The sequence below is a fragment of the Mesoplodon mirus genome (genome assembly GCF_964341445.2).
Source record: "Mesoplodon mirus genome assembly, chromosome: 4".
In the NCBI taxonomy this organism is placed as follows: domain Eukaryota; kingdom Metazoa; phylum Chordata; class Mammalia; order Artiodactyla; family Ziphiidae; genus Mesoplodon; species Mesoplodon mirus.
The window spans coordinates 36,434,077-36,446,770 of NC_138979.1; the positions used below are offsets into that span (position 1 = coordinate 36,434,077).

General features: G+C 54.8%; 1 protein-coding gene across 5 annotated transcripts in view; it reads left to right on the forward strand.

Moving 5' to 3' along the window:
• AP3B2 (adaptor related protein complex 3 subunit beta 2) overlaps nucleotides 1–11,606 on the forward strand; it is a gene marked incomplete at both ends in the record, with an annotated part of 31,588 nt that extends 19,982 nt beyond the window's left edge. For 4 of the 5 annotated variants that reach the window (XM_082616838.1, XM_082616839.1, XM_082616835.1 and 1 more), the window contains 12 exons: nucleotides 2,951–3,137; nucleotides 4,635–4,753; nucleotides 5,233–5,341; nucleotides 5,718–5,841; nucleotides 6,219–6,402; nucleotides 6,543–6,603; nucleotides 6,932–7,038; nucleotides 7,237–7,465; nucleotides 7,882–7,966; nucleotides 8,447–8,544; nucleotides 11,217–11,355; nucleotides 11,456–11,606. In XM_082616838.1, coding sequence (XP_082472964.1) covers nucleotides 2,951–3,137; nucleotides 4,635–4,753; nucleotides 5,233–5,341; nucleotides 5,718–5,841; nucleotides 6,219–6,402; nucleotides 6,543–6,603; nucleotides 6,932–7,038; nucleotides 7,237–7,465; nucleotides 7,882–7,966; nucleotides 8,447–8,544; nucleotides 11,217–11,355; nucleotides 11,456–11,606 — 1,593 coding nt within the window. Of the gene's footprint in view, nucleotides 1–2,950; nucleotides 3,138–4,634; nucleotides 4,754–4,854; nucleotides 4,912–5,232; nucleotides 5,342–5,717; nucleotides 5,842–6,218; nucleotides 6,403–6,542; nucleotides 6,604–6,931; nucleotides 7,039–7,236; nucleotides 7,466–7,881; nucleotides 7,967–8,446; nucleotides 8,545–11,216; nucleotides 11,356–11,455 lie in introns of all 5 variants that reach the window. The other variant, XM_082616837.1, reaches the window with a different exon arrangement.
• Between the last annotated feature and the right edge of the window lie 1,088 nt (nucleotides 11,607–12,694).

Below are 12,694 nucleotides of genomic sequence, written 5' to 3' on the forward strand. Positions count from 1 at the left end.
GTGTCTGGTCTGCCCAGGTGACCAGTGTTCCCCCAGTGTCCACAGCTACTCCAGGGCCCCCAAGGGCCTAGTAGGGATGGTGACCACTGTTGAAGAGGCTCTTCTATGGGGCTGTGACTTCCAGTCTGGCAGTGGGTGTGTCCCTACCTGCTGCCTTTGGAACACTGGGGCCAGGGGGAGGGCCCAGCAGTGATAGGCACTGATGGGAGAATATGTGTCCCAGGAGATGTGGTCTCTGCTTCCTCCCAAAGCTTGGAGATGCTTCGCCAGTCTATGCCGGGGACGAGAGGGCAAGTCTCTGCTCAGGCTTGGGTGGTATTGGCAGCCGTTGTCATTCCTAAGGTGAAAGGTTATGAGGGGCACCATAGCCAAGGACATGGCTCAACTGAGCTGGAATATCAGGGTATTAAAAACCTCTTGAGTGTCCAGCATCCTCTGAGATGGTCCCAGGAGATTCTGCTAAAAACAAAGTGTAACGTGCAGAGCTTCTCAAGGTACTGGGGACACCAAGCACCCTGAGAGTTCCCATACTCAGTCAAGTGAGGCAGGGGTTGGCACACTACCGCCCATGGGCCAAGTCTGGCCTGCTGCCTGTTGTTGTAGATAAAATTTTATTGGGGCGCAGCCACGTTCATTCATTTGTTTATTGTCCATGGATGTTGTCGCTGCAATAGAGTCCATATGGCCTGCAAAGCCTGAAATAGTTACTCACGCCCTTTATAGATAGAGCTTGCCAACCCTTGGAGCAAAGCATCTGGGCCATACCCTGTAGCTTGTGACATCCCTGCTGGCCTGAAGGTGGCCTCTTTGCCATCCCATGGAGTCTTTGGATGGTGGCACTTGGGCGTCTTCTGTGGCTCCTTTGATCCACGGTGGCTAGAGTGGGCCCCAGGGACACAAGCTGGGGAGGCAGGGCCATCACATGCTGGGACTCTTGTCAGGAGCTGGAAAGGACAGCAGTTGTGTAGAAGCAATGAGGGGCTGGATCTGTGGGTGTCAGTATTGTGGGAGAAGCAGATTGGAGACAGAGAAGTTAGAGGGAATACCACTGGAAGCCTTCAAACAAATATTTGTGTGCCTCCTTTATTCAAGTGGGAGGAAGGAGCAGGTGGGAGGAACGTTTGAATAGATGAAGCAGCCTGGGTGGGTAGCGCCCGGGTAGAGGGGGCATCTGAAAGGCTCAGGACTGAGCCAGAGTGGTGCTGTTGGCATGTTTTCATTAGCCTGGGTGTGCTCACGTGGCATTTCCCCAAGTTGTCACTGTTAGCTACATGCACATTTATTCATGAATTTATTTAACACGCATTTCCCGAGTACCCACTATGCCTGGCACTGAGCTATGTCCTGGGGTGATGACAGTGAGCGAGACATGTTTACTGGCCTGCAAGTGCTCATAGCCAAGTAGAGGAAACAGCACAAAACGCAGAGCAATAAGGGCTGGAGTCAGGGTTGGCACAGAGAGCTGTGGGTACATATATATATATAGCTGAACGCCTCTCCTAGGCAGGACACGGGGGTCCCAGCCCCCATCAGGCCACCCAGAGTAGGCTGTTCAGGCAAGTGGAACCTCCAGGCACCCTTTACCCTAAGGCCAGTCCTTCCAGGCGTAGGCCCCTTAGAATGGTTCTTTGACTCAATAATGAGAGCTTTCCTCCTTCCTACCCTCCCTATCTTTCTCTCTTCTTTCTTCTCAGCCTGTTCTGGGAGTGGTGGAGGAAGGGGAATTCTTGGCACACTAGGAGAGAGGTGGTCTGGATGTGTCCATGTCTGTCCTGGCAAAACAGCAATGATACTTCCCCCATCCCAGTACCAAGGGTGACATTCTGGACCTGCCACAAGGCCACAACAATCCCAGCCATCCTTCCCACCTGCTGAGCCATCCATTGCATGCCAGATTCCGGCCCAGGCTGAGGCCAAGGAGATGAGAGTCCAGGCCTGGATGCAGCACTGACTGGCTCCTTAACCTGGGAAAAGTCACTTAATGATTCTGATTCTCCTCTGTAAAAGGGGGCAGTAGCGACCACCTCTCAGAAGGGTTATGGAGATTACATGAGGTAGTGAAGCACCTAGCACAGTATTTGACACTAGAAGGCACTCCATAAATGGTGGCTACCAGTGTCATTTTGTGACCGGTTAGACTAGGTCAGGATCAGGGCAGAAACTGAGATTTGCGGTCCTGGGATATGGCTACCTTGACTGCAGACTGTGAACCCCATATGACTTCAGCAAACCCATAGGCAGCTGTAGTTTGCTCTGATCTCATTAGGACCTTCCAGGGAGGATCATGGCCTCTGAGACCCCTGGGCTGCTCAGAATCTACTATGTGGGTCAATGGGGTGTGAGGGCAGCCCCTGCCAGGGGGTTCCTATGTGTTCCCCCTTTCTCTTTTTGTCACCTAGTTCCCCCCAGGTGATGGAGCCTAGAAACTGTGAGGTCTAGCAGAATGTTCTAGACCTTCACTCACTCTGGCACCTCAAGGTGGAGAGATTGGCCCAGCCTGGACTAGGTGGGGTAGGAGTGGGCCTAGGGCAGTGGGGACCACAAACCTGAGGAAGAATGGCACCCAGGGCCAAGAGGGAGGTTTCCGAAAGGGCAAGCTCTTTTGCTGGCCAAGTCAGTTGTCAGAGTTGGCGCTGGGAGTTAGGGCTGGGGAGGTGGGAGAAAATGCAGGGTCTGGCACAATGGCAGGTTGGGAGGGAAAGTCAGGTGGAGGCAGCAGTGCCTGGAGCTGTTGGCCAAAAGAATCTGGTTCATGGACTTCCCTGGCGGTCCAGTGGTTAAGACTCCGCACTTCCACTGCAGGGGACACAGGTTCGATCCCTGGTCGGGGAACCAAGATCCCACAAGCCATGGGGCATGGCTCAAAAAAAAAAAAAAAAAGTATCTGGTTCAGAGACCACCTGTGTCCCCACCCTCTGTGATGGCTGCTGACCCACTTCTTGTCCCCCAGACCAAGCTGCTGACCCAGTATGTGCTGAGTCTGGCCAAGTATGACCAGAATTACGATATCCGAGACCGAGCACGCTTCACCCGGCAGCTCATCGTCCCTTCAGAGCAGGGTGGGGCCCTCAGCCGTCACGCCAAGAAGCTCTTCCTGGCACCCAAACCAGCTCCAGTCTTGGAGTCATCCTTCAAAGGTGGGAGGTGAAATCCAGAGTAACCTTCCTGGGGGAAGGGGAGGATTGGCCAGCAACCGGGTCCCAGCCCTTCCCCCTGAGGTCTCAGTCTCAGCCAGGTACCAGCCTTCGGTGGGCAGGACTTCTGGAGAAACGCCAGTCCTGTGCCCCTGGCCCAACCCTTTGCCCATCCTGCAGCATCCAGGGCTTGCTCTTTCACCCGCTCACAACCACCACCAGCATCAACTCACCTGAGTCTCTGCCCTCCCAGGCAGGATGGGCCTCTGGTTTCTCTCCTCTTGGGCTCCCCTTTCTATCCTACTCCCTGAGCAGGCACCATATGTATCAAGATTTTACCTACCAAGGGCCCAGGAAGGCAGGAAGTAGAACTCCATACAAAGGAGAGCTGTAGGGACTTCCCTGGTGATCCGGTGGTTAAGACTTTGCCTTCCAATGCAGGGGGTGCAGGTTCGATCCCTGGTTGGAGAGCTAAGGTCCCACATGCCTCACGGCCAAAAAACCAAAACATAAAACAGAAACAATGTTGTAACAAATTCAATAAAGACTTTAAAAATGGTCCACGTCAAAAAAATCTTAAAAAAGCAAAAACAAATGAGAGGTGTATGTTTGTAAGTATCCTGAGAAAGTGGCTGCCAGCACTCACTGGGCTGTCACTGGAGGTCAGCCCAAACCCCCAGCTCCAGGCCCGCTGCCTTGCCTCTTCTCTCGGTCTGGTCTCCCGTGACAAGGGCTCTGAGAGACGCGGGAAGGGGAGGGTCCCCCAGCTGACTCTCTGGACCCAGGAACCTACTCAGGAGGGGAACTTCCTTCACAAAGCTCAGTTCTCCTGCGTACCTTTTTGTTCTGCTTTATCTTTCCCTGGACCACAGGAGCAAGGAGATCCTGAGGGATGGGGGAGATGTGAAAACCTCCCAGGAAGAAGGGGAACGGTCCCTTTCTCCTCCCTAACACCATCCCCACTTACAAGTCTCTGGGTTGCCCTTCTCTGGCTCTGACTCCCTCCTGCTCCCATTTGGATTCACCCCTCCCCACGGAGTCCCCAGCCTGACCAGACACACCTCCCTGCCTTTTGACCCAGCCTGGCCAGCCTCTTACTCATAGTTGTTACCCTCACTCCAAGCAGGCCTCCTTCCTGAGCCTGGCTATGCAAGAGCACCACCCCCATTGCCCTGGGAGAGAAGCCACACCTGCATCTCTGCTTCCACCAGGGCAGACAGGCAGCAGTAACTCTGGGCCCAGAAGCCCCTCCTGCCCTCCTCTGTGGTCCCAGCTCCCCCCACCCCTCAGCCCTGCTCTAGTCAGCCATACAATCTTTTTTCCAGCATGTGGGCCTGGAGATTCAGTCAGGGCAGAAGAGCCATTAGGGACACGTCCGCCCCTCTCTTCTGTCTAGCTAGGGAGTTCCCACCGGAATTGCCACCCGGCCCCACCTAGGAAACAACTCCCAGGGCATTTCCTCACTGCCACTACTGACTTGACCTCTCACCCTGTCCCCAGACCGGGACCACTTCCAGCTGGGCTCACTGTCCCACCTGCTCAATGCCAAGGCCACGGGCTACCAGGAGCTCCCAGACTGGCCAGAGGAAGCCCCGGACCCATCTGTGCGCAATGTGGAGGTCAGCAGGGGTGGAGGGTGGAGCTGTGTGTGGGGAAGGACGGACAGCAGGGAGCCCTGGGAGTGCCAGCCCAGCCCTCCTGACACCCTCCCCACACGCAGGAAGAAGATCTCTCCCTTATTGAGACCCATGTGGGCCTGTTGGGCGAATACACCAAGGTCCCCCCGCCCTGTGTGCTGTGTGCCCTCTGCTCCGTGTGCAGTGCTCTCTCCCAGCCTGTGCTGCCCCTCCCTCCCCCTTGTATGCTGCACCCCTGTGCCTTCCCCACACTCTGTTCCTTCCTGCTGGCAGTGCCGCTCTGTGAGTGCCTCCCCTGCGTGGACAGGGTCCCTTCCCTCCCCCCATTATTCCCTCTTGGGGACAGGACCAGGTGGGGCCCCGAGAAGAGCTAGGGTGAAAGGTAAGAGGGGCTTGTGCTTTCCTTCCCCCTCCCCATCCATGATTTAATGGCTCCCTGCCCTCCACCCCACAATCTCCAGGTACCTGAATGGACCAAGTGCTCAAACAGGGAGAAGAGGAAGGAGAAGGAGAAACCCTTCTACTCAGACTCTGAGGGAGAGTCAGGGCCCACAGAGTCCGCAGACAGCGGTGAGGAGATGGGCAGAGCCGGGGCCCTGTGCTCCTGCCTGTGTGTGCGCCTTGTGGCTGACTATCTGGCGCATGTGTGTGCTCCCGTATTAGATGGTCACGTGTCTAAGGGGGTGTGCACCTCCTTGTGTGCACCTGTTTATGCACTTGAGGGTTGCACGTCCCAGATGTGTGTGTGCTTGTGTAGGTCTCTATCCGTACGGGTCCGTCTGTGTTCCGGTTGGTCTGGTTGGTGTCTGGCGCCTGGAGCAGGTCGGGGGTTTGGGGGGAGAAGAGGTGAGTTTGCTGCTTCAGTGCAGAGTCTGAAGCTGGGTGCCCAGGGCTCCCCAGGAGGCCTGCACACGAGGGAGGGAAGCCTGAGACAGTCCTTCCACAGACCCTGAGTCCGAGAGTGAATCGGACAGTAAGAGCAGCAGTGAGAGCGGCTCTGGGGAGTCCAGCAGTGAGTCCGACAACAAAGACCAGGATGAGGACGAGGAGAAAGGGAGGAGCAGTGAGAGGTAAGATGACTGGGCGGCTTCAGGGCTCTCCCTTGGAAATGAAGGGCTAACCCTCAGCCTTAGCCAGTCTCCTAAGAGTCCCTGAGCCTCCTCATGAGCTGGTGGGGCCTACAGACCCCCTGGTCTGCTCACATGATGGCCACAGGAGATCTCTGCATGGGGCACAGCATGAAGAAGCCATCAGGGAAGGGGCCCGAGCTGGCACAGGCCGGTCTAAAGCTCTCACTGCGACCCAGGCATAGGAGCTCAGGTGTGGAGTCCACTGGCCCAGGCTCCCCACCCTCACCCGCAATGTTCAAGGCTTTCCCTGCTCTTCTGTGAGGCAAGAAGGGGTCATCCAGGCTGGGCCCAAGCCCTGTTTGCCCCCTTTCCTCCAGTGAACATAGTGAGGAGGAAGGTAAGAAGAGGAAGATGAAGAAGAGGAAGAAGGTGCCAGAGGGACAAGAAGGCGGCTCGTCCTCAGATGAGGGCAGTGATTCCAGCAGCAGCTCGTCAGAGTCTGAGATGACATCAGAGACAGAGGAGGAGCAGGTGGAACCTGCCTCCTGGAGGAAAAAAACAGTGAGCGCCTTGGGGCAGAAAGGGGATGGGCGTATGGACCAGGACCCTCCCACCCTCTGGGCCAGGCCCAGGCATCTCCCCATAACCCAGCCCGGGCCAGGGTACTACCCTTCCACACTCAATCCCGCTTTCTCTTCCAGCCTCCCAGCAGCAAAAGTGCCCCTGCAGCCAAGGAGATCTCCCTGCTTGATCTAGAGGACTGTGAGTTTGGGTGGTAGAAGTCACAGGGGGAAGGAGGCCTGGGGAGTATGACTTAGGAAGGGCCATGGGCACTCTGGGCTAGGTTTCTCGGGGGGTTGGGGTGGGAGGAGCAGACAGAATCCATCTTTGGGCCTGAGAGGGCAGCAGGTCAACCTCTCCAGGTGTGGGGTTGGGGTCAAGGATGGATATCTCCGTGGAGCCACCAGGCTGCCGCGTGCCTCACTGTGGTGCTGAGCCATCTCCTCCCTAAGCCTTGGGCTCCTGCTCGATCCAAGCCAATAACACTTTGCCTCTCCCTCGTCCTAATGTTTCTCATATACTCCCACAGTCACCCCTCCCAGTGTCCAGCCTGTGTCTCCCCCAACGGTTGTGTCCACCAGCCTGGCTGCTGATCTGGAGGGCCTGACGCTCACAGACTCCCCCCTGGTGCCCTCGGTGAGTGGGATGGGGAGGGACAGGGCTGGGGCAGGGACACATCTCTGTGCTGCATCCTACGGTATGGATTTGTGTGAAGGGGGTGTGATGGAGGGATGGCTTTGAGCCTCCGTTGCTGTGACCACAAGTAGGGACAAGGCTGGGACGGGCTCTCGCCTTGTTCATTTCCATACTTCCCCTCATCCTCCTCCCCTCCAGCTGCTGAGTCCAGTGTTGGGTGTCGGGAGACAGGAGCTGCTGCACCGAGTAGCTGGCGAGGGGCTGGCTGTGGACTACACCTTCAGCCGCCAACCTTTCTCTGGGGACCCCCACATGGTGTCTGTGCACATCCACTTCTCCAACAGCTCTGATACCCCCATCAAGGGCCTACATGTGGGCACCCCCAAACTGCCCGCTGGCATCAGCATCCAGGAATTTCCTGAAATCGGTGCGGAAGGGCCTTGGACGTGGTGGAGAAGGAGGCTCCTGGGTGGAGTTGGTCTTTCTGTGGTTTCTGAAGCCCCGCTCTGTGCCAGGCCAGGTCTAGGCTATGGGGGTATGGAGATGGCATCTAACACAATCCATGGACAAGACAGACTAGGAAGTGAGCAAGTCGATATCAGGGCAAGAGGTGCTTGAGCCTCGGTTGTTTCAGCACTGACTTAAAGGGGGTGAGGATGAGTGGGGGAAGGGTGTTTACGTTTCAGGAGAAACTCAGGAACAATCTCTCCAGGGGCTCAGAAGGCCAGGGTTCCATAGAGGAGTGGTCAGCTCTGCAAGTGGAGGGGAGAAGGGGTCAGGGTTCCAGACCTATCAGGTGATGCTGTCTTTCTCTCCCCCTTTCCCTGCCTCACACTGCTGCAGAGTCCCTGGCACCTGGAGAATCTGCTACTGCTGTCATGGGCATTAATTTCTGTGACTCGACCCAGGCGGCCAACTTCCAGCTGTGGTATGTTTCCAACTCATGGAGGAGTAAGAGGATGGCTAGGGAGAGGTGGGGTCAAAATAAACTGGAGGGCTTCCCTGGTAGCGCAGTGGTTGAGAGTCCACCTGCCAATGCAGGGGACATGGGTTCGTGCCCCGGTCCGGGAAGATCCCACATGCCACGGAGCGGCTGGGCCCGTGAGCCATGGCCGCTGAGCCTGCGCATCCGGAGCCTGTGCTCCGCAACGGGAGAGGCCACAACAGTGAGAGGCCCGTGTACTGCAAACAAATAAAAATTTAAAAAATTAAAAAATAAACTGGAGCTGGAGGTGGTGTTAGGTGGGGCTACATCATGATCTGGTGTGTCTGGAAGGCATCCGAAGACCTCAGGTCTCTTACCTCCCTCTCCTGCTGCCTCCAAGCCCTCCCTTCAGACACAGTGCGAGATGAGGGGAGAGATGCTGGCCTCACTCCCTCTCCCTCTGTCTCCTCCTACCCTTCCCAGCACCCAAACCCGACAGTTCTACGTCTCCATTCAGCCACCTGTTGGGGAGCTTATGGCCCCTGTGTTCATGAGCGAAAATGAGTTCAAGAAGGAACAGGGTGAGTGTTCCCTGGAGGTGGGCGGGAGGGTGCTCAGGACCATCCACTGGGGCTCATTCAGCTCCACCATACAGTCATGCTGAGGGAGCCTCAGCTCCTGCAGATGGAGGGAGCCTCAGCTCCTGCAGATGGAGGGAGGCCTCACAGCTTGTGGCTCCAGCAAAGGCTTCACGGAGCCTGGGACACTTCAGTGAGGCTTTGGAGACAGTCTCAACTCAGCCAGGCAGAAAATTCTAGGCCAGAATTCCAGCTGGGGGAAACATTATGAGTAGGTGTTAGTGAAAATTTACAGGAAGAAAGGAGGGGAGCAGTTTGCTTTAGGGCATAGGAGTCCTTAGCAATGGTGAGTAGTGAAAACAAAGCTGAAAATATGTTCGGTCGTTTCTGGAAGCCATGAACGCGATGCTAAAGGATTTCGGTCCTAAAATTTTAGAGCTGGAAGGGGTCACAGAGGTTATTGGGTCCAACTCCATCGTTAGAGAGGTAAGGACTGTAGACTTCGTTTTCCTAGCAGTAGAGGAGTCATTGAAGTTCTTGAGCAAAGACGGGGCCAGGTTCAGACTTCTGCTTCAGAAGGAGAAATCTGGCAACATTTCCAGCTAGGACTGGAATTGAGAGAATCTGCAGCAGGAAAAAGAGGCAGAACAGCATAAGTGGGAGGCAACATGGGGCTTCATGAGTCCTGGCTTTAAGTTCTGAACCTGCCACTTGCTTGGTATGTGACCTTGGATTAAATTCTGTGCCTAGTTATAAGGCTATTGCAATAGATCTGATGAGAGATGGTGAGGACCAGGATTAGAATCACAGCAAAAAGAATGAAAGGCTGAGGTGGGGGAGAGGGAAGCCATGGGAATTTGCCCTAAGAAAGTGGAGAGGGAGACATATAAGCTGGCTCTAGAATGTCTGGCTTAGATAGTAGGGAGAATGGCAGTGCCGTTCACCTAGACCAGGGGTTGGCTACCTTTTTCTGTAATGGGTCGTAAAGCAAATGTTTCAGGCTTTCTGGGTCATGTGATCTCTGCTGCAATTTGCCGTCGTAACCCAAGAACAGCCACGGATAATACATAAATGAATGAATGTGGTTGCATTCCAATAAAATTCTATTTATGGACACAGATTTGAATTTCATATAATCTTCATGTGTCATGAAATATCTGTCTTTGATTTTTCCCCCAGCACTTAAAAAATATTAAAAAAAAAAAAAACCATTGTGGGCCATGCAGGTGGTAGGTTGTATTTGGCCTTCAGGCTGTAATTTGCCAAGCCCCTGATCTGGAAGAAAAAGAATGGATTGGGCAAGGGAAAGCGGGGATGATCTTGGACAGTTTTGGAGAGGCTACTTTTGAAATACATTTGGGAAATTCAGGAAGAGGTGTTTAATATGCAACTGAAAATGTGGGTCTGTGCCCAGGAAACACTTCTAGGCTGGAATCAGGAGCATAGAGGTGATAATTGAAGCTGTGAATATGAGTGAGATCACCCTGGGAGAGAGATAGGTGGGAAGATAAGAAAGTCAAAGACCTTTCTTGAGGAAAACCTGCCTTCTTCAGGAGAAAAAGGAGGGGAGGGAAAGGAGAAGGAACAGTGAGAGGTGGGAGGAGAACCACGACAGATGAGGAGGTTGAAGAGTGCCTTGGATGGTCTGCAGGCCAAGATGACCAAAGACCTTCAGATCCAGCAGATAGGAAGCTGCTGCCAACATCAGAGAGAGCGGGTCATTGCAAAAGGGGGTCAGAGGCCAATTGCAATGGGTTGAGGGAGACCAGGGCTTGGGGAAATGGAGTCCTCTTTGGAGGACCTTGGCGGTCATTGGGGAGGGAGACACAGCACTAGCATGATGATGTATCTCGTTTCTAGAGAGGACTTCTTAGGAACGAGGAGACTTGATATGGAGAGACTAAAGGTACAGGGACAAGAAAATGTCACTAGTTAGGAGCGGAGGGTATGAAAGCGACAGGAGAGGGATGTCTGTTCTCAAAAGGAGGAGAAGAATGGCGGAAGTAGGAGAAGGAGGAGAGAGAGGCTGAGGAGAAGGTGGGCAGGAGGGCAGACGGAGGAGCTCGCGTGGCTGGGTAGAGCGTGTGAGTGGAGAGGAGAGGTCAGACCCGTAGAGTGAGGGTTTCTTGGGATGCTGTGAGTGCCTGGGGACGCGACGAGTCCTGGACAGGTTTGGAGCTGTTGCCACATGTGAAATTAGGGGTCCACCGGTGAGGGCTGCATGTGACAACTGGACTCTGGCCTGTCGGGTGAGGACCAGCAGCAGCCACCAGTGATCTCTTTGTGAGGACTCGACCTCCAGGAGCTGGGAGAGAGTTGCACTTGGGTTGGAGGGCCAGCCAGGAAAGACTGAAAGGTGGAGGAAACCTCTAAGTACTGACTGGCCACCAAGTCCACTGGCCACTCCCGAGGGGCTGGTGGCCCAGATGTCTGACAGTGGGGAAGCACCCAGTCAGTTTCTGCTCAGCAGTATGGATAGAGCCCTGGGTGGGGTGGGAGGCTGACCAAGGCTCCCTGAGGGAGGGCCAGGTCCGAGAGGGACGTAGCCCCTCCTCAAGACTGGTGAGGGAGATTCAGACCTGCCCCGCCTGAGTAGAACCTGGTGAGGGTGCTCAGTGGGCAGACCCAGCGGTACCCACCGTGGCCTTTGCCCTCATCATAATCTCTGCCCCCAGGAAAGCTGACGGGCATGAATGAGATCACAGAGAAGCTCACGCTGCCAGACACCTGTCGGAGTGACCACGTTGTGGTGCAGAAAGTGACTGCCACTGCCAACCTGGGTCGTGTCCCTTGTGGGACATCTGATGAGTATAGGTACTGACCACCAGCAGGGGGATGAGATGGGCTCTCGGTCCTGATTTGAAGGAGGGGCCCCTGCCTCAGGGTTGAGCTCATTCCTCTACCCCCACCTCAGGTTTGCAGGGAGGACGCTGACCAGCGGGAGCCTGGTCCTGCTGACCCTGGATGCCCAGCCCACTGGAGCTGCCCAGCTGACAGTCAACAGTGAGAAGATGGTGATCGGTACCATGCTGGTGAAGGACGTGGTACAGGCTCTGACCCAGTGACCCTAAGTGCTGTGACCTCTTTGACCGTCACTTGTCCCTCCTTCATGACATCTAGGCTGTTAGCCTCTCTCTCTCTTTCTTTCTCTCTCTCATATCAGACTCCTCATTCCAGATAGCATCCGGGGGTCCTCTCTCTGGTCATGACCAGGCTCCCTCCCAATTCTCCTCCCCATGGGTTCCTTAGTGACCTGTGCAGAGGGAGATTGCAGGGCTCCATTCAGTCCTCCCAGCTTTGTGTAGCTATTTATTTGGCAAAATCTCAATAAAGTGTCTTCTCCCTAGATGCTGGCTCACCTTTCCTTTCTTCTGGGTTCTGCCTAAGGGGGTTGCGGGGGGCGGGGGGAGAGCTCCTAAGAGTGACTGTGTTTGACCCTTGTGAATGATCACCACTGACCTTCTAGGGGAGGCTGTGACTGACTCTAAGAGGTGACTCTGGTTGGACCCCCAAGATGACCATCTTCAAGTCTCCAGGCATCTCTGTGTAAGAGACATCTGATCGGGGATGGGGAGGTCAAGCTGGAAGAACTCCCTGGTCCTTTTTCATGAGCCTCTGCAAAGATGCCTCTTCGACATCTGGCAGTCCCTTTTGGTTCCCCTCATGGGCCCTTGGGAAGGAGAACTCATAATGTGGGGAATTTCCAAACGTAGGTGCAAGGTTCAAAATATGTCAACTACATCTAGATATGGGGCCTAGAGCCCCACCTAGCTGGGGAGATGACCCACCTGGTCATCTTGACGAAGGAAGAACAGGAGATGTAGACCTGTGCTTCTCAAACTGCCATTCACCAGATCACCTGGGGGTTTGTTATGCAGATTCAGATGGGTAGGTCTGAGGTGGGGCCTGAGATTCTGCATTTCTAACAAGATGTCAGCAACTGATGCTGTTGCTCCTTGGACACACTTGAGTGGTGAGGATGTAGAGCCTCCACACCTGGGACAAGCCTTCTAGGGGTGGCAGTGAGGGTCAGGGCCCCTCCCTGATACCTTTCCTGGTGAGGAAAGAGGCTGAGCAGCAGTGGTTCCTAAAGGTGTAAAAGGTGTTCCATTAGCATGTGTTGTGCCAAAAGAAAAAAGAAAAGTTTGTAATC